Source organism: Mycteria americana, unplaced genomic scaffold (assembly GCF_035582795.1).
Source record: "Mycteria americana isolate JAX WOST 10 ecotype Jacksonville Zoo and Gardens unplaced genomic scaffold, USCA_MyAme_1.0 Scaffold_51, whole genome shotgun sequence".
NCBI lineage: Eukaryota > Metazoa > Chordata > Aves > Ciconiiformes > Ciconiidae > Mycteria > Mycteria americana.
The window spans coordinates 962,779-982,739 of NW_027445637.1; the positions used below are offsets into that span (position 1 = coordinate 962,779).

At 49.5% G+C, this 19,961-nt stretch overlaps 1 protein-coding gene across 1 annotated transcript; it reads right to left on the reverse strand.

Annotated features, from left to right (window-relative positions):
• Positions 1 to 14,367: 14,367 nt before the first annotated feature.
• LOC142403968 (uncharacterized) lies at positions 14,368 to 16,947 on the reverse strand. Its single transcript, XM_075490267.1, is given in 1 exon segment — positions 14,368 to 16,947. A coding segment is annotated over 1 exon segment (2,580 nt).
• Between the last annotated feature and the right edge of the window lie 3,014 nt (positions 16,948 to 19,961).

The following is a 19,961-nucleotide window of genomic DNA, read 5'->3' on the forward strand; positions in this document are numbered from 1 at the left end:
AGTGAAAACCAGCTACAGCTTTCCGTGCTGGCAGCTTTCCTGTGGGCGCAATCGCTGGACGTTTCGAATTTGGCAGCCGGGCTCTCCCAGAGAGAAATACACAGTGTTGCCCCTTTACGAACGAAAGCTGTTGCAGAACGCGATTGTCTGTGTAGCAGCGAATGCAGTTCCAAGGGACAGTGAAAACCAGCTACAGCTTTCCGTGCTAGCAGCTTTCCTGTGGGCGCAATCGCTGGACGTTTCGAATTTGGCAGCCGGGCTCTCCGAGAGAGAAATACACAGTGTTGCCCCATTACCAACCAAAGCTTTTGCAGAACGCGAATGTCTGTCTACCAGCGAATGCAGTTCCAAGGGACAGTGAAAACCAGCTACAGCTTTCCGTGCTGGCAGCTTTCCTGTGGGCGCAATCGCTGGACGTTTCGAATTTGGCAGTCGGGCTCTCCGAGAGAGAAATACACAGTGTTGCCTCATTACGAACGAAAGCTTTTGCAGAACACGAATGTCTGTTTACCAGCGAATGCAGTTCCAAGGGACAGTGAAAACCAGCTACAGCTTTCCGTGCTGGGAGCTTTCCTGTGGGCGCAATCGCTGGACGTTTCGAATTTGGCAGCCGGGCTCTCCGAGAGAGAAATACACAGTGTTGCCCCATTACGAACCAAAGCTTTTGCAGAACGCGAATGTCTGTCTACCAGCGAATGCAGTTCCAAGGGACAGTGAAAACCAGCTACAGCTTTCCGTGCTGGCAGCTTTCCTGTGGGCGCAATCGCTGGACGTTTCGAATTTGGCAGCCGGGCTCTGCGAGAGAGAAATACACAGTGTTGCCCCATTACCAACCAAAGCTTTTGCAGAACGCGAATGTCCGTCTACCAGCGAATGCAGTTCCAAGGGACAGTGAAAACCAGCTACAGCTTTCCGTGCTGGCAGCTTTCCTGTGGGCGCAATCGCTGGACGTTTGAATTTGGCAGCCGGACTCCACGAGAGAGAAATACACAGTGTTGCCCCATTACGAACCAAAGCTTTTGCAGAACGCGAATGTCTGTCTACCAGCGAATGCAGTTCCAAGGGACAGTGAAAACCAGCTACAGCTTTCCGTGCTGGCAGCTTTCCTGTGGGCGCAATCGCTGGACGTTTCGAATTTGGCAGCCGGGCTCTGCGAGAGAGAAATACACAGTGTTGCCTCATTACGAACCAAAGCTTTTGCAGAACACGAATGTCTGTGTAGCAGCGAATGCAGTTCCAAGGGACAGTGAAAACCAGCTACAGCTTTCCGTGCTGGGAGCTTTCCTGTGGGCGCAATCGCTGGACGTTTCGAATTTGGCAGCCGGGCTCTCCGAGAGAGAAATACACAGTGTTGCCCCTTTACGAACGAAAGCTGTTGCAGAACGCGAATGTCTGTCTACCAGCGAATGCAGTTCCAAGGGACAGTGAAAACCAGCTACTGCTTTCCGTGCTGGGAGCTTTCCTGTGGGCGCAATCGCTGGACGTTTCGAATTTGGCAGCCGGGCTCTCCGAGAGAGAAATACACAGTGTTGCCCCATTACCAACCAAAGCTGTTGCAGAACGCGAATGTCTGTTTACCAGCGAATGCAGTTCCAAGGGACAGTGAAAACCAGCTACAGCTTTCCGTGCTGGCAGCTTTCCTGTGGGCGCAATCGCTGGACGTTTCGAATTTGTCAGCCGGGCTCTCTGAGAGAGAAATACACAGTGTTGCCTCATTACGAACGAAAGCTTTTGCAGAACACGAATGTCCGTCTACCAGCGAATGCAGTTCCAAGGGACAGTGAAAACCAGCTACAGCTTTCCGTGCTGGGAGCTTTCCTGTGGGCGCAATCGCTGGACGTTTCGAATTTGGCAGCCGGGCTCTCCGAGAGAGAAATACACAGTGTTGCCCCTTTACGAACGAAAGCTGTTGCAGAACGCGAATGTCTGTCTACCAGCGAATGCAGTTCCAAGGGACAGTGAAAACCAGCTACAGCTTTCCGTGCTGGGAGCTTTCCTGTGGGCGCAATCGCTGGACGTTTGGAATTTGGCAGCCGGGCTCTCCGAGAGAGAAATACACAGTGTTGCCCCATTACGAACCAAAGCTTTTGCAGAACGCGAATGTCTGTGTAGCAGCGAATGCAGTTCCAAGGGACAGTGAAAACCAGCTACAGCTTTCCGTGCTGGCAGCTTTCCTGTGGGCGCAATCGCTGGACGTTTCGAATTTGGCAGCCGACTCTGCGAGAGAGAAATACACAGTGTTGCCTCATTACGAACGAAAGCTGTTGCAGAACGCGAATGTCTGTCTACCAGCGAATGCAGTTCCAAGGGACAGTGAAAACCAGCTACAGCTTTCCGTGCTGGCAGCTTTCCTGTGGGCGCAATCGCTGGACGTTTCGAATTTGGCAGCCGGGCTCTCCGAGAGAGAAATACACAGTGTTGCCCCTTTACGAACGAAAGCTGTTGCAGAACGCGAATGTCTGTCTACCAGCGAATGCAGTTCCAAGGGACAGTGAAAACCAGCTACAGCTTTCCGTGCTGGGAGCTTTCCTGTGGGCGCAATCGCTGGACGTTTGGAATTTGGCAGCCGGGCTCTCCGAGAGAGAAATACACAGTGTTGCCCCATTACGAACCAAAGCTTTTGCAGAACGCGAATGTCTGTGTAGCAGCGAATGCAGTTCCAAGGGACAGTGAAAACCAGCTACAGCTTTCCGTGCTGGCAGCTTTCCTGTGGGCGCAATCGCTGGACGTTTCGAATTTGGCAGCCGACTCTGCGAGAGAGAAATACACAGTGTTGCCTCTTTACGAACGAAAGCTGTTGCAGAACGCGAATGTCTGTGTAGCAGCGAATGCAGTTCCAAGGGACAGTGAAAACCAGCTACAGCTTTCCGTGCTGGGAGCTTTCCTGTGGGCGCAATCGCTGGACGTTTCGAATTTGGCAGCCGGGCTCCACGAGAGAGAAATACACAGTGTTGCCCCTTTACGAACGAAAGCTGTTGCAGAACGCGAATGTCTGTCTACCAGCGAATGCAGTTCCAAGGGACAGTGAAAACCAGCTACAGCTTTCCGTGCTGGGAGCTTTCCTGTGGGCGCAATCGCTGGACGTTTGAATTTGGCAGCCGGACTCTGCGAGAGAGAAATACACAGTGTTGCCCCTTTACGAACGAAAGCTGTTGCAGAACGCGAATGTCTGTGTAGCAGCGAATGCAGTTCCAAGGGACAGTGAAAACGAGCTACAGCTTTCCGTGCTGGCAGCTTTCCTGTGGGCGCAATCGCTGGACGTTTCGAATTTGGCAGCCGGGCTCTCCGAGAGAGAAATACACAGTGTTGCCCCATTACCAAGCAAAGCTTTTGCAGAACGCGAATGTCTGTGTAGCAGCGAATGCAGTTCCAAGGGACAGTGAAAACCAGCTACAGCTTTCCGTGCTGGGAGCTTTCCTGTGGGCGCAATCGCTGGACGTTTCGAATTTGGCAGCCGGGCTCTCCGAGAGAGAAATACACAGTGTTGCCCCATTACCAACCAAAGCTTTTGCAGAACGTGAATGTCTGTCTACCAGCGAATGCAGTTCCAAGGGACAGTGAAAACCAGCTACAGCTTTCCGTGCTGGGAGCTTTCCTGTGGGCGCAATCGCTGAACTTTTCAAATTTGGCAGTCGGGCTCTGCGAGAGAGAAATACACAGTGTTGCCCCTTTACGAACGAAAGCTGTTGCAGAACGCGAATGTCTGTCTACCAGCGAATGCAGTTCCAAGGGACAGTGAAAACCAGCTACAGCTTTCCGTGCTGGCAGCTTTCCTGTGGGCGCAATCGCTGGACGTTTCGAATTTGGCAGCCGGGCTCTCCGAGAGAGAAATACACAGTGTTGCCCCATTACCAACCAAAGCTTTTGCAGAACGCGAATGTCTGTCTACCAGCGAATGCAGTTCCAAAAGACAGTGAAAACCAGCTACAGCTTTCCGTGCTGGCAGCTTTCCTGTGGGCGCAATCGCTGGACGTTTGAATTTGGCAGCCGGACTCTGCGAGAGAGAAATACACAGTGTTGCCCCTTTACGAACGAAAGCTTTTGCAGAACGCGAATGTCCGTCTACCAGCGAATGCAGTTCCAAGGGACAGTGAAAACCAGCTACAGCTTTCCGTGCTGGCAGCTTTCCTGTGGGCGCAATCGCTGGACGTTTCGAATTTGGCAGTCGGGCTCTCCGAGAGAGAAATACACAGTGTTGCCCTATTACGAACCAAAGCTTTTGCAGAACGCGAATGTCTGTCTACCAGCGAATGCAGTTCCAAGGGACAGTGAAAACCAGCTACAGCTTTCCGTGCTGGCAGCTTTCCTGTGGGCGCAATCGCTGGACGTTTCGAATTTGGCGGCCGGGCTCTGCGAGAGAGAAATACACAGTGCTGCCCCTTTACGAATGAAAGCTGTTGCAGAACGCGAATGTCCGTCTACCAGCGAATGCAGTTCCAAGGGACAGTAAAAACCAGCTACAGCTTTCCGTGCTGGCAGCTTTTCTTTGGGTGCAATCGCTGGACGTCTCGAATTTGGCAGCCGGGCTCTGCGAGAGAGAAATACACAGTGTTGCCCCATTACCAACCAAAGCTTTTGCAGAACGCGAATGTCTGTCTACCAGCGAATGCAGTTCCAAGGGACAATGAAAACCAGCTACAGCTTTCCGTGCTGGCAGCTTTCCTGTGGGCGCAATCGCTGGACGTTTCGAATTTGGCAGCCGGGCTCTGCGAGAGAGAAATACACATTGTTGCCTCATTACGAACGAAAGCTTTTGCAGAACGCGAATGTCTGTCTACCAGCGAATGCAGTTCCAAGGGACAGTGAAAACCAGCTACAGCTTTCCGCGCTGGCAGCTTTCCTGTGGGCGCAATCGCTGGACGTTTCGAATTTGGCAGCCGGGCTCTGCGAGACAGAAGTACACAGTGTTGCCCCATTACGAACCAAAGCTTTTGCAGAACGCGAATGTCTGTCTACCAGCGAATGCAGTTCCAAGGGACAGTGAAAACCAGCTACAGCTTTCTGTGCTGGCAGCTTTCCTGTGGGCGCAATCGCTGGACATTTCGAATTTGGCAGCCGGGCTCTCCGAGAGAGAAATACACAGTGTTGCCCCATTACGAACCAAAGCTTTTGCAGAACGCGCATGTCTGTCTACCAGCGAATGCAGTTCCAAGGGACAGTGAAAACCAGCTACAGCTTTCCGTGCTGGCAGCTTTTCTGTGGGTGCAATCGCTAGACGTTTCGAATTTGGCAGCCGGGCTCTGCGAGAGAGAAATACACAGTGTTGCCCCGTTACCAACCAAAGCTTTTGCAGAACGCGAATGTCTGTCTACCAGCGAATGCAGTTCCAAGGGACAGTGAAAACCAGCTACAGCTTTCCGTGCTGGCAGCTTTTCTGTGGGCGCAATCGCTGGACGTTTCGAATTTGGCGGCCGGGCTCTGCGAGAGAGAAATACACAGTGTTGCCCCATTACCAAGCAAAGCTTTTGCAGAACGCGAATGTCTGTCTACCAGCGAATGCAGTTCCAAGGGACAGTGAAAACCAGCTACAGCTTTCCGTGCTGGCAGCTTTCCTGTGGGCGCAATCGCTGGACGTTTCGAATTTGGCAGCCGGGCTCTGCGAGAGAGAAATACACAGTGTTGCCTCATTACCAACCAAAGCTTTTGCAGAACGCGAATGTCTGTCTACCAGCGAATGCAGTTCCAAGGGACAGTGAAAACCAGCTACAGCTTTCCGTGCTGGCAGCTTTTCTGTGGGCGCAATCGCTGGACGTTTCGAATTTGGCAGCCGGGCTCTGCGAGACAGAAATACACAGTGTTGCCCCTTTACGAACAAAAGCTGTTGCAGAACGCGAATATCTGTCTACCAGCGAATGCAGTTCCAAGGGACAGTGAAAACCAGCTACAGCTTTCCGTGCTGGCAGCTTTCCTGTGGGCGCAATCGCTGGACGTTTCGAATTTGGCAGCCGGGCTCTGCCACAAAGAAATACACAGTGTTGCCCCATTACCAACCAAAGCTTTTGCAGAACGCGAATGTCTGTCTACCAGCGAATGCAGTTCCAAGGGACAGTGAAAACCAGCTACAGCTTTCCGTGCTGGCAGCTTTCCTGTGGGCGCAATCGCTGGACGTTTCGAACTTGGCAGCCGGGCTCTCCGAGAGAGAAATACACAGTGTTGCCCCTTTACGAACGAAAGCTGTTGCAGAACGCGAATGTCTGTCTACCAGCGAATGCAGTTCCAAGGGACAGTGAAAACCAGCTACAGCTTTCCGTGCTGGCAGCTTTCCTGTGGGCGCAATCGCTGGACGTTTCAAATTTGGCAGCCGGGCTCTGCGAGAGAGAAATACACAGTGTTGCCGTATGACGAACCAAAGCTTTTGCAGAACGCGAATGTCTGTCTACCAGCGAATGCAGTTCCAAGGGACAGTGAAAACCAGCTACAGCTTTCCGTGCTGGCAGCTTTCCTGTGGGCGCAATCGCTGGACGTTTGAATTTGGCAGCCGGACTCTGCGAGAGAGAAATACACAGGGCTGCCCCTTTACGAACGAAAGCTTTTGCAGAACGCGAATGTCCGTCTACCAGCGAATGCAGTTCCAAGGGACAGTGAAAACCAGCTACAGCTTTCCGTGCTGGCAGCTTTCCTGTGGGCGCAATCGCTGGACGTTTCGAATTTGGCAGCCGGGCTCTGCCACAGAGAAATACACAGTGTTGCCCCATTACCAACCAAAGCTTTTGCAGAACGCGAATGTCTGTCTACCAGCGAATGCAGTTCCAAGGGACAGTGAAAACCAGCTACAGCTTTCCGTGCTGGGAGCTTTCCTGTGGGCGCAATCGCTGGACGTTTCGAATTTGGCAGCCGGGCTCTGCGAGAGAGAAATACACAGTGTTGCCCCTTTACGAACGAAAGCTTTTGCAGAACGCGAATGTCTGTGTAGGAGTGATGCAGATCCAAGGGACAGTGAAAACCAGCTACAGCTTTCCATGCTGGCAGCTTTCCTGTGGGCGCAATCGCTGGAAGTTTCGAATTTGGCAGCCGGGCTCTCCGAGAGAGAAATACACAGTGTTGCCCCATTACCAACCAAAGGTTTTGCAGAACGCGAATGTCTGTCTACCAGCGAATGCAGTTCCAAGGGACAGTGAAAACCAGCTTCAACTTTCCATGCTGGCAGCTTTCCTGTGGGCGCAATCGCTGGACGTTTCGAATTTGGCAGCCGGGCTCTGCGAGAGAGAAATACACAGTGTTGCCCCATTACGAACCAAAGCTTTTGCAGAACGCGAATGTCTGTCTACCAGCGAATGCAGTTCCAAGGGACAGTGAAAACCAGCTACAGCTTTCCGTGCTGGCAGCTTTCCTGTGGGCGCAATCGCTGGACGTTTCGAATTTGGCAGCCGGGCTCTCCGAGAGAGAAATACACAGTGTTGCCCCATTACCAACCAAAGCTTTTGCAGAACGCGAATGTCTGTCTACCAGCGAATGCAGTTCCAAAAGACAGTGAAAACCAGCTACAGCTTTCCGTGCTGGCAGCTTTCCTGTGGGCGCAATCGCTGGACGTTTGAATTTGGCAGCCGGACTCTGCGAGAGAGAAATACACATTGTTGCCCCATTACCAACCAAAGGTTTTGCAGAACGCGAATGTCTGTCTACCAGCGAATGCAGTTCCAAGGGACAGTGAAAACCAGCTACAGCTTTCCGTGCTGGCAGCTTTTCTGTGGGTGCAATCGCTAGACGTTTCGAATTTGGCAGCCGGGCTCTGCGAGAGAGAAATACACAGTGTTGCCCCATTACCAACCAAAGCTTTTGCAGAACACGAATGTATGTCTACCAGCGAATGCAGTTCCAAGGGACAGTGAAAACCAGCTACAGCTTTCCGTGCTGGGAGCTTTCCTGTGGGCGCAATCGCTGGACGTTTCGAATTTGGCGGCCGGGCTCTGCGAGAGAGAAATACACAGTGTTGCCCCATTACCAAGCAAAGCTTTTGCAGAACGCGAATGTCTGTCTACCAGCGAATGCAGTTCCAAGGGACAGTGAAAACCAGCTACAGCTTTCCGTGCTGGCAGCTTTCCTGTGGGCGCAATCGCTGGACGTTTCGAATTTGGCAGCCGGGCTCTCCGAGAGAGAAATACACAGTGTTGCCCCATTACCAACCAAAGCTTTTGCAGAACGCGAATGTCTGTCTACCAGCGAATGCAGTTCCAAGGGACAGTAAAAACCAGCTACAGCTTTCCGTGCTGGCAGCTTTCCTGTGGGCGCAATCGCTGGACGTTTGAATTTGGCAGCCGGACTCTGCGAGAGAGAAATACACAGTGCTGCCCCTTTACGAACGAAAGCTTTTGCAGAACGCGAATGTCCGTCTACCAGCGAATGCAGTTCCAAGGGACAGTGAAAACCAGCTACAGCTTTCCGTGCTGGCAGCTTTCCTGTGGGCGCAATCGCTGGACGTTTCGAATTTGGCAGCCGGGCTCTCCAAGAGAGTAATACACAGTGTTGCCCCATTACCAACCAAAGCTTTTGCAGAACGCGAATGTCTGTCTACCAGCGAATGCAGTTCCAAGGGACAGTGAAAACCAGCTACAGCTTTCCGTGCTGGGAGCTTTCCTGTGGGCGCAATCGCTGGACGTTTCGAATTTGGCAGCCGGGCTCTCCGAGACAGAAATACACAGTGTTGCCCCATTACCAACAAAAGCTTTTGCAGAACCCGAATGTCTGTGTAGCACCTAATACAGTTCCAAGGGACAGTGAAAACCAGCTACAGCTTTCCGTGCTGGCAGCTTTCCTGTGGGCGCAATCGCTGGACGTTTCGAATTTGGCAGCCGGGCTCTGCGAGAGAGAAATACACAGTGTTGCCCCTTTACGAACGAAAGCTTTTGCAGAACGCGAATGTCTGTGTAGGAGCGATGCAGTTCCAAGGGACAGTGAAAACCAGCTACAGCTTTCCGTGCTGGCAGCTTTCCTGTGGGCGCAATCGCTGGACGTTTCGAATTTGGCAGCCGGGCTCTCCGAGAGAGAAATACATAGTGTTGCCCTATTACGAACCAAAGCTTTTGCAGAACGCGAATGTCTGTCTACCAGCGAATGCAGTTCCAAGGGACAGTGAAAACCAGCTTCAGCTTTCCGTGCTGGCAGCTTTCCTGTGGGCGCAATCGCTGGACGTTTCGAATTTGGCGGCCGGGCTCTGCGAGAGAGAAATACACAGTGTTGCCCCTTTACGAACGAAAGCTTTTGCAGAACGCGAATGTCTGTGTAGCAGCGAATGCAGTTCCAAGGGACAGTGAAAACCAGCTACAGCTTTCCGTGCTGGCAGCTTTCCTGTGGGCGCAATCGCTGGATGTTTCGAATTTGGCAGCCGGGCTCTGCCACAGAGAAATACACATTGTTGCCCCATTACCAACAAAAGCTTTTGCAGAACGCGAATGTCTGTGTAGCACCTAATACAGTTCCAAGGGACAGTGAAAACCAGCTACAGCTTTCCGTGCTGGCAGCTTTCCTGTGGGCGCAATCGCTGGACGTTTCGAATTTGGCAGCCGGGCTCTGCGAGAGAGAAATACACAGTGTTGCCCCTTTACGAACGAAAGCTTTTGCAGAACGCGAATGTCTGTGTAGCAGCGATGCAGTTCCAAGGGACAGTGAAAACCAGCTACAGCTTTCCGTGCTGGCAGCTTTCCTGTGGGCGCAATCGCTGGATGTTTCGAATTTGGCAGCCGGGCTCTGCCACAGAGAAATACACATTGTTGCCCCATTACCAACAAAAGCTTTTGCAGAACGCGAATGTCTGTGTAGCACCTAATACAGTTCCAAGGGACAGTGAAAACCAGCTACAGCTTTCCGTGCTGGCAGCTTTCCTGTGGGCGCAATCGCTGGACGTTTCGAATTTGGCAGCCGGGCTCTGCGAGAGAGAAATACACAGTGTTGCCCCTTTACGAACGAAAGCTTTTGCAGAACGCGAATGTCTGTGTAGCAGCGATGCAGTTCCAAGGGACAGTGAAAACCAGCTACAGCTTTCCGTGCTGGCAGCTTTCCTGTGGGCGCAATCGCTGGACGTTTCGAACTTGGCAGCCGGGCTCTGCGAGAGAGAAATACACAGTGTTGCCCCTTTACGAACGAAAGCTGTTGCAGAACGCGAATGTCCGTCTACCAGCGAATGCAGTTCCAAGGGACAGTGAAAACCAGCTACAGCTTTCCGTGCTGGCAGCTTTCCTGTGGGCGCAATCGCTGGACGTTTCAAATTTGGCAGCCGGGCTCTGCGAGAGAGAAATACACAGTGTTGCCCCATTACGAACCAAAGCTTTTGCAGAACGCGAATGTCTGTCTACCAGCGAATGCAGTTCCAAGGGACAGTGAAAACCAGCTACAGCTTTCCGTGCTGGGAGCTTTCCTGTGGGCGCAATCGCTGGACGTTTCAAATTTGGCAGCCGGACTCTGCGAGAGAGAAATACACAGTGTTGCCCCATTACCAACCAAAGCTTTTGCAGAACGCGAATGTCTGTGTAGCAGCGAATGCAGTTTCAAGGGACAGTGAAAACCAGCTACAGCTTTCCGTGCTGGCAGCTTTCCTGTGGGCACAATCGCTGGACGTTTCGAATTTGGCAGCCGGGCTCTGCGAGAGAGAAATACACAGTGTTGCCCCATTACCAACCAAAGCTTTTGCAGAACGCGAATGTCTGTCTACCAGCGAATGCAGTTCCAAGGGACAGTGAAAACCAGCTACAGCTTTCCGTGCTGGCAGCTTTCCTGTGGGCGCAATCGCTGGACGTTTCGAATTTGGCAGCCGGGCACTGCAAGTGAGAAATACACAGTGTTGCCTTATTACCAACCAAAGCTTTTGCAGAACGCGAATGTATGTCTACCAGCGAATGCAGTTCCAAGGGACAGTGAAAACCAGCTACAGCTTTCCGTGCTGGCAGCTTTTCTGTGGGTGCAATCGCTAGACGTTTCGAATTTGGCAGCCGGGCTCTGCGAGAGAGAAATACACAGTGTTGCCCCATTACCAACCAAAGCTGTTGCAGAACGCGAATGTCTGTCTACCAGCGAATGCAGTTCCAAGGGACAGTGAAAACCAGCTACAGCTTTCCGTGCTGGCAGCTTTCCTGTGGGCGCAATCGCTGGACGTTTCGAATTTGGCGTCCGGGCTCTGCGAGAGAGAAATACACAGTGTTGCCTCATTACGAACGAAAGCTTTTGCAGAACGCGAATGTCTGTGTAGCAGCGAATGCAGTTCCAAGGGACAGTGAAAACCAGCTACAGCTTTCCGTGCTGGCAGCTTTCCTGTGGGCGCAATCGCTGGACGTTTCGAATTTGGCAGCCGGGCTCTCCGAGAGAGATATACACAGTGTTGCCCCATTACCAACCAAAGCTTTTGCAGAACGCGAATGTCTGTCTACCAGCGAATGCAGTTCCAAGGGACAGTGAAAACCAGCTTCAGCTTTCCGTGCTGGGAGCTTTCCTGTGGGCGCAATCGCTGGACGTTTCGAATTTGGCAGCCGGGCTCTCCGAGAGAGATATACACAGTGTTGCCCCATTACCAACCAAAGCTTTTGCAGAAAGCGAATGTCTGTCTACCAGCGAATGCAGTTCCAAGGGACAGTGAAAACCAGCTACAGCTTTCCGTGCTGGCAGCTTTCCTGTGGGCGCAATCGCTGGACGTTTCGAATTTGGCAGCCGGGCTCTGCGAGAGAGAAATACACAGTGTTGCCCCATTACCAACCAAAGCTTTTGCAGAACGCGAATGTCTGTGTAGCACCTAATGCAGTTCCAAGGGACAGTGAAATCCAGCTTCAGCTTTCCGTGCTGGCAGCTTTCCTGTGGGTGCAATCGCTGGACGTTTCGAATTTGGCAGTCGGGCTCTGCGAGAGAGAAATACACCGTGTTGCCCCTTTACGAACGAAGGCTTTTGCAGAACGCGAATGTCTGTCTACCAGCGAATGCAGTTCCAAGGGACAGTGAAAACCAGCTTCAGCTTTCCGTGCTGGCAGCTTTCCTGTGGGCGCAATCGCTGGACGTTTCGAATTTGGCAGCCGGGCTCTCCGAGAGAGATATACACAGTGTTGCCCCATTACCAACCAAAGCTTTTGCAGAAAGCGAATGTCTGTCTACCAGCGAATGCAGTTCCAAGGGACAGTGAAAACCAGCTACAGCTTTCCGTGCTGGCAGCTTTCCTGTGGGCGCAATCGCTGGACGTTTCGAATTTGGCAGCCGGGCTCTGCGAGAGAGAAATACACAGTGTTGCCCCATTACCAACCAAAGCTTTTGCAGAACGCGAATGTCTGTGTAGCACCTAATGCAGTTCCAAGGGACAGTGAAATCCAGCTTCAGCTTTCCGTGCTGGCAGCTTTCCTGTGGGTGCAATCGCTGGACGTTTCGAATTTGGCAGTCGGGCTCTGCGAGAGAGAAATACACAGTGTTGCCCCTTTACGAACGAAGGCTTTTGCAGAACGCGAATGTCTGTCTACCAGCGAATGCAGTTCCAAGGGACAGTGAAAACCAGCTACAGCTTTCCGTGCTGGCAGCTTTCCTGTGGGCGCAATCGCTGGACGTTTCGAACTTGGCAGCCGGGCTCTGCGAGAGTGGGGTGCTTTTTCCAGTCATTCCTAGTTCGGCTCACTTCTGCCTCCAATACAGTTAACTGTTGGGATCCCCCTGTCTCTCCAGAAATACAGATGGGTTCTGCCCCTGTATAGCTTGATGTGATGATAGCTTGATAATGATGATAGCATTAGGCTACGTTGTGCACTGGTGTCTACTACAGCCTTATACTTCTGTGGGTCTCATGTGACAGGCCATAGAATCCACACAGTCCAGTAAACCTGGTTGTACCTTCCCTCCACCTGGCTGGAAGCAGGGCCCCTCTTGTTCTGGTCACAGTATTCGTTACCCGCTTCCTCATATTCTTTCCATGGCCACGCAGGTAAAACCATAGGGTGCCCCGTGCTGTGTACCCCCTATATATTCTCTCTTGAGCAGAAGAACGTTAATGCCTAATAGCTGAGATACTGGTCCAGGTGGAGAGGAGGACCTATCCTCTTTGAGTTGCTGGACCTCCCGGGACAGTTTCTCCGCAGCCGAGACGAGGGAGTGTTGCGTTAAGAGTTACTGTCGCATACAAATAGGAGTCTGAGGAGTGGCTGAGGGGGAACCCTCCCGTTGAGTCACGAGGTTCTGACAGGGCCCCCTTGCTTTCTAAACTCCTTCTCAGAGAGGAGTCTAGGTGCGCCTAGGTCCAGTCTTAGTCTCAGACCTGGTCAACAGTTTATTTTCTAAGGACTGTGTGTGTAGCCACTTATTGGTTCAGAATTTTCACTAAGGAGACAGCATTAACTTTTACACCCCCCCAGTCTGGTCGTGTTGAAGGAACTATCACTGCCAGAGCAGTGAAGAGTGCAGTTTATTAGAGCAACAGACACACAGATTCTTTGGATTACCGGTGATAAATTAACTGTCTGCAAAGCACATACAAATGTCAAGAATATGAGTATGAATAACACGGCCGGACACAAACATGTATATAACACGGCCGGACACAACGCGTATATCAAAAAATATGGGTAACACGGCCAGACACAAACATGTATATAACACGGCCGGAAGAATACGAGTAACACGGCTGGACACAAACACATTAAAAGAAAATAATAAAGCGACTCTATAGAGATTTCTAAGTTTCCCGGGGAGGCACTTGGTATAGCCAAGTGTTCGACTCTTACCCAAAGGCGTCCCGATGGGGGGGAAGAGAGGCTCAGCCCGTCGACTGATCCCAGACGTCAGAGTGATACACGATGGTGTCTTCCCTAACATTCTCTTTGTCTTAAACCATTTTATACTATCTTTCACCTTTCGGGTGGAGCTTGAGTGACTCTAGTCATACATACCTTTGTTTAGGATTGGTGTAAAGTTTTCTCGCTTCGCTTTTAAGGGTATAAGCTAGAAAAATTCAGTGCGCAAGCTCAGTGAGGGGTGGTCGCACCTTGGAGGCGGGTAGCTTTTGGGATGGAGATGTGTTTTGGTATTATAATGATGTTATAATGAGCAAAGTTCACCAAAAGGACAGCATTTTGTCAAAAACGTGGCAGGCTGTTGGCCCAGGGTAGTAAATATGCAGCTTATCAGTTCTTTGACACCTTTAAGTTCCCCTATTATTGCAGAGCCTGGCCGCGGCATCTCCACACCCCTCCACCCTCTGGGTAGTGCCCCTTAGAGTCAGCACACCAAGTTCCCCTGGCATTACCAACATCTAAGGTTGCAGGCCTAGGGAACTCCCATGCAATGGATTCCTTGACATGTCAGCCGCGTTCCACCTGGGAAGCTTCTTCAATGCTGTGCCTTAAGTGTGAATATAAGTTCTAATTTTTAAGTCACCTTATCCATTATCCCACATAATCCACCCCATGACTGTAGTCACTCAAGCTTCACGGTGCCTTGGGATGCCTCGGGTGTGTCACACACATTCTCAGGGCGAGGATTATCGAGTACATACATGTCTTGCGGGGATATTTGATGGGACAATCGCTTTACCATAGCCCAGAGTCTAACATACAGCGCAATGGTTAGAATGAAGCATAACATAGTGAGCATTAGCAGAACAACAACGGGATGTAGCATCTTATTGAGGATTCCCGTTGCAGTCGGCGACCATCCTAGCAAAGTATCCCACTAATGGTGTCTTCCATCCTGCTTCACTCGTTCTAAGACGCGATGTATCTCTTCCGCATCATGGTGGACGGTAACTAACATTTTATGTCCATTATTTCGGATGCGTTCCAGCAGTTGATTCAGGTCATCGTGTTGCAGTAGTTTTCTCACCAGTGTGAGGTTCATTCTAATAGGGGCAGGTAATAAATCTTGATGCAGCGTATAGTCAGCTTGCAGCAGTTGGTGAGTTGTGACAGGAGCTGAATAGTTGAAGTCACATCCCATAATTTTGGTAAAATTGCAAACACAAATATTTGAGTGATTACCTATATCTACAGAGGTATTATCTACAAATACAGAATCACAAAAGGTTCTCATGCAAACACATCCTTTCCCAATATATACAAGTACAGTTTCAGGGGCTTCATCTGGTTGTACTTCAAAATGGCAAACATTTTGTTCAGTGTCAAAACAAATGTCTTGGGCTTTGAGGGTGTTACTCTCACAAATAAATCCTTGTTGTTCCCGTACAACGCACGCACTCACATCAATAGTCTGCCATAGGTTCCCATTTTGTTGGGCCCATACTCTATGTTCTAATGGATAGAGTATGGCTCCATTGTGATTTAACCCCAACGCAATGATTGGGTCTATGGTGTGTACTGAAGCATTGCATATTGTTAAGACAAAAGCTGTGGCTTTGCCGTCAGTAGGGTCGTAGGTGAAATTAACTGGATACCACCAGCATTGGAATTCTTTCTCAAATTCAGTTGCATTATCCCAAATTACTTTGCAAATTTCAGTGGGCATGGTGCCTTCCTTGCCCTCCCGTATAATTGCAGCTACTATAAATTGCATCCACAGTTGAGCTTGGATACAACTGAGAGCTAAAGAAACATTGTTTTGGGCTGCACCAAGTGCATCCACAATTAACTGGTGGTCCTTCTCATTCACCTTTCCCCACTGAGGCAACATATCCAATAAGAGCCATTGGTTAGCTCCCAGAGCTGAAAGAGAAGATTGTAAAGGGTGTTTCAGGGCACTCAAGTCATTGGTTACTGTGGCTAATTTATTAGCAAGTACTTCAGCATCTATGCTGTTTAAGACTCCCAGTCCTGTTCCTAAGACACCAGTCACATCTCTCTTTCGTCGTTTTGGAGAAAGGAGAGTCCATTTATGCAACCATGCTGACCATCCTGCGTAAGATGTGCTCAGGAATGGTGAACAGGTAGGTTTAATTGCAGAGATATTAGTCTGCATTGCTAATTCCACCCGTTTGAGGGAGTATGACGGATTAAACAGCACTTGTTGCTGACCTGTATTTTTAATTATGTAAGGGCCTGTGTTGAAGATGAAAGGAGTTAGACTAATGGGAGGCCGAGTCGGTACATTTTCAGATGTTTGCAGGGGCAGAGGTTCCTTATCCTTTGCAACTGGCACAGATGTTGCTGTATCAATCACAAATTCAAATAGTAATTCAGTGGCTCTGTAACCCCAAAGACAGTACACAGTTATAGGGTTGGTAAAGGTAAGATTGTACCAGCAATCTGAATTTGGTTCGGTTATTGTGTAACACTCAGCCTTATAATTTTCCGGTCTGGAAGAGTCAGTATAGACTGTTTTAATTTCAGTCGGCCTGTGGTAAGTAGACCCATTAGTTACTCGGCAGCTAATCTGTATTGTCTGCCCTGGAATGGCTTGAAGTCTAGCCATCCGAAGAGAGTCATTCCAACTCCATTCATCCTTTGAGTATGCTTCATTTCCATGCATAACTAGAACAGAGAGACTTAAGTTCCTTCTGTTCTGTTGTGTCCTAGTGCTTGCACTGTATCGTGACAATGCACGGTCCCAAGGGTCATCGTGAAGTTCCGTGGCAAGGAGAGGTATATTCCTAACTCCATCTTGCAGTGTGTCAAATGGAGTGGGTGAGGTTAGGTCGGGTGGTGTAGTTGGATCAGGTTCAACCATATCTATTTTGAACCGGAATGACAGGCCTATACATTGTCGCATTGACATCCCTGGCCCCATGCAGTGTTGTTGCCATACACAGGCTACAATAGTGGGTCTCACTAGAGTAAAGTTATACCAGCAATCCCATTCGTCGGTAACACAAGACTTTAATGCTATTGGACTTCTAGAAATGCTGGATATTGTCATAGATGTGACCCTTTCATGGGTTGACCCATTGATCATTCTACACCCTACCCGGATCTCTTCTCCTGCTTTTCCCTTCAGGAGTGGAAGCCATCCTTTGTCCCAGCTCCACTCGTGCCTCGAGAACACCTCGACTCCATGCATGACTACAGTAGCCAAATTTAGCCTTTCTTTGATGGCACATGTTCCCATAATCCCATTGTATTTAATATGGGCTTGGGACCACGGCCATGCTGGGTCTTTCTGGCTACATATTAAAGGAGTTGTCTGCAAAATGCTGCCGACTTTGAAGTATACTTTGATTCCAATACAACTCCCCTTGCCGCATTTTGCAGACATCTACCTCAATTGGAGTCGTCTTCTTTCAGGATTCCTGTGAACACAAAAAGAAAACAAACGTGCTCGGTTGTATTTAACCGGCAGGGTTAAAAAGAGGGTGAGATGCACCAGGTGCTAATCCAGTGTACTTTTCCTGCCAAGGCAGCCATCCAGGGATGAGCAGCTCCCTGTATCAGTGTCACTATTTTTGCCATGTTTGGAACTGCAACAGTCAAAGGTGCAGTGTTAGCGTTTAACTGTCGGTAATCCACTGTAAAACGCCATTGGCCGGTTGGTTTCTTTACTGGACACACCAGTGAATTATAGGGCGAATGAGTGCTTTTAATGATGCTTCTTTTTTCCAATTTCGTTACCACCCCATCAATCCCCATAAGCGCTGCTGCTGGAGATGGATATTAACGAACATTAGTGATTTTAGAGGGGGGTAAGGGTATAGGTGTTTGTAACAGACTCAGTTTCACTATGCCTGATTCCTTTTTACCTCTTGCAAAACTCCACACAGTTCCATCTGGGAGTTTCCACATACGCCCACGCAGTATGTCAAATCCTAGAATGTTAGTATATGCAGCACTGGCTAATACTTCTGTCTTGGTTAATCTTCGTTCTTCTAGCAACCAGGGTGATTTTTTTTCGGCGGTGCATTCCTTTTCAATTCCTGTGAATTCAACCCTGCGTCGGCCAGGTCTTATGCCCAGGGCTTGTGTTGTTTCATGGGTAATTACTGATATTTGGACCCCAGTGTCAATAAGAAAGTTTACCAATATTTTTTGGGGTCCAATGGGAATGGCAATGATAGGGTCAGAGTATTCATCAGAGAGCCATTGAATTGCTAATACCTGCTGAGCAGAGTGGCTCACTGCCCTCCCTGGGGATGAAAGTTTTTTTCATTGAGATTCCACCTTGTCAATTACACCTGGTGCAGAAGGTGCACTTTCCTTGTGGGTTGGGGGTTTTCCAGCTAGGCAATTCTCCCCAGCTGGGTTATTCTTTTTACCCAGAGATTGGACCAATGGTGACCATGGAATTGTTCGCACAGTGGTGTAGATTTCATCATTGTCGTCAACAGCGGTCTCAGTTTTGACCAAAGATCGTAAGGAAATCAATTGAGGCTTGGAATCGGAGGTACCTTTGACCTCATGATCATCACCGTCAAACCAAAGATCACCATCCCCAATTTCAGGGTTTGCACCATGCATTAATCTACGAATCTGCTCAACTGGAGCAGAAGGCTGTATTTTATCTAGCAGCTGATTAACCCTTTCCAGCAATTAAGACGATTATTCTCACTCACGAGTATTATTCTCATTTACACATCTGTTATTCTCATTTACACATCTATTATTCTCACGCACAAGTTTACTGTTCTCATTTACAAGCTTACCATTTTCACTCACGAGTTTACCATTCTCACTTGCAAGGGTGTCATTTTCACACACAAGTTTACCATTCTCACTCACGAGATTATCAACTCGGGTTCTTAAGAGTTTTTCCTGTCTCCCTCTCAAAGGCCAATGATGACTTCAACATCCCATTTTCCGATTCTAAAGCTGAATATTCCACATTGGAAATTAGTCGGGGAGCAGGGGTTTTCTTAGCTTCTTGCTGAGCACAAGACAAACAGGCTCCTAACACCGCACAAACCACACGTTTACCTTTTTTCACTCCAAACAGTTGAGCAGCCTGACACTGCTCAATGCGTTCTATCACTTTCTCTTCATCCTTCCAAAATTTTTGAGCCCACTCCTTCCCAGCCTGGGAAGGGGCACATTTGTATTTTTGCAGCAGTTTATCCATGGTAATCCTGCCGCCTACACCAATTTTCTGTTGCATTAAGAGTTACTGTCGCATACAAATAGGAGTCTGAGGAGTGGCTGAGGGGGAACCCTCCCGTTGAGTCACGAGGTTCTGACAGGGCCCCCTTGCTTTCTAAACTCCTTCTCAGAGAGGAGTCTAGGTGCGCCTAGGTCCAGTCTTAGTCTCAGACCTGGTCAACAGTTTATTTTCTAAGGACTGTGTGTGTAGCCACTTATTGGTTCAGAATTTTCACTAAGGAGACAGCATTAACTTTTACACCCCCCCAGTCTGGTCGTGTTGAAGGAACTATCACTGCCAGAGCAGTGAAGAGTGCAGTTTATTAGAGCAACAGACACACAGATTCTTTGGATTACCGGTGATAAATTAACTGTCTGCAAAGCACATACAAATGTCAAGAATATGAGTATGAATAACACGGCCGGACACAAACATGTATATAACACGGCCGGACACAACGCGTATATCAAAAAATATGGGTAACACGGCCAGACACAAACATGTATATAACACGGCCGGAAGAATACGAGTAACACGGCTGGACACAAACACATTAAAAGAAAATAATAAAGCGACTCTATAGAGATTTCTAAGTTTCCCGGGGAGGCACTTGGTATAGCCAAGTGTTCGACTCTTACCCAAAGGCGTCCCGATGGGGGGGAAGAGAGGCTCAGCCCGTCGACTGATCCCAGACGTCAGAGTGATACACGATGGTGTCTTCCCTAACATTCTCTTTGTCTTAAACCATTTTATACTATCTTTCACCTTTCGGGTGGAGCTTGAGTGACTCTAGTCATACATACCTTTGTTTAGGATTGGTGTAAAGTTTTCTCGCTTCGCTTTTAAGGGTATAAGCTAGAAAAATTCAGTGCGCAAGCTCAGTGAGGGGTGGTCGCACCTTGGAGGCGGGTAGCTTTTGGGATGGAGATGTGTTTTGGTATTATAATGATGTTATAATGAGCAAAGTTCACCAAAAGGACAGCATTTTGTCAAAAACGTGGCAGGCTGTTGGCCCAGGGTAGTAAATACGCAGCTTATCAGTTCTTTGACAGCTT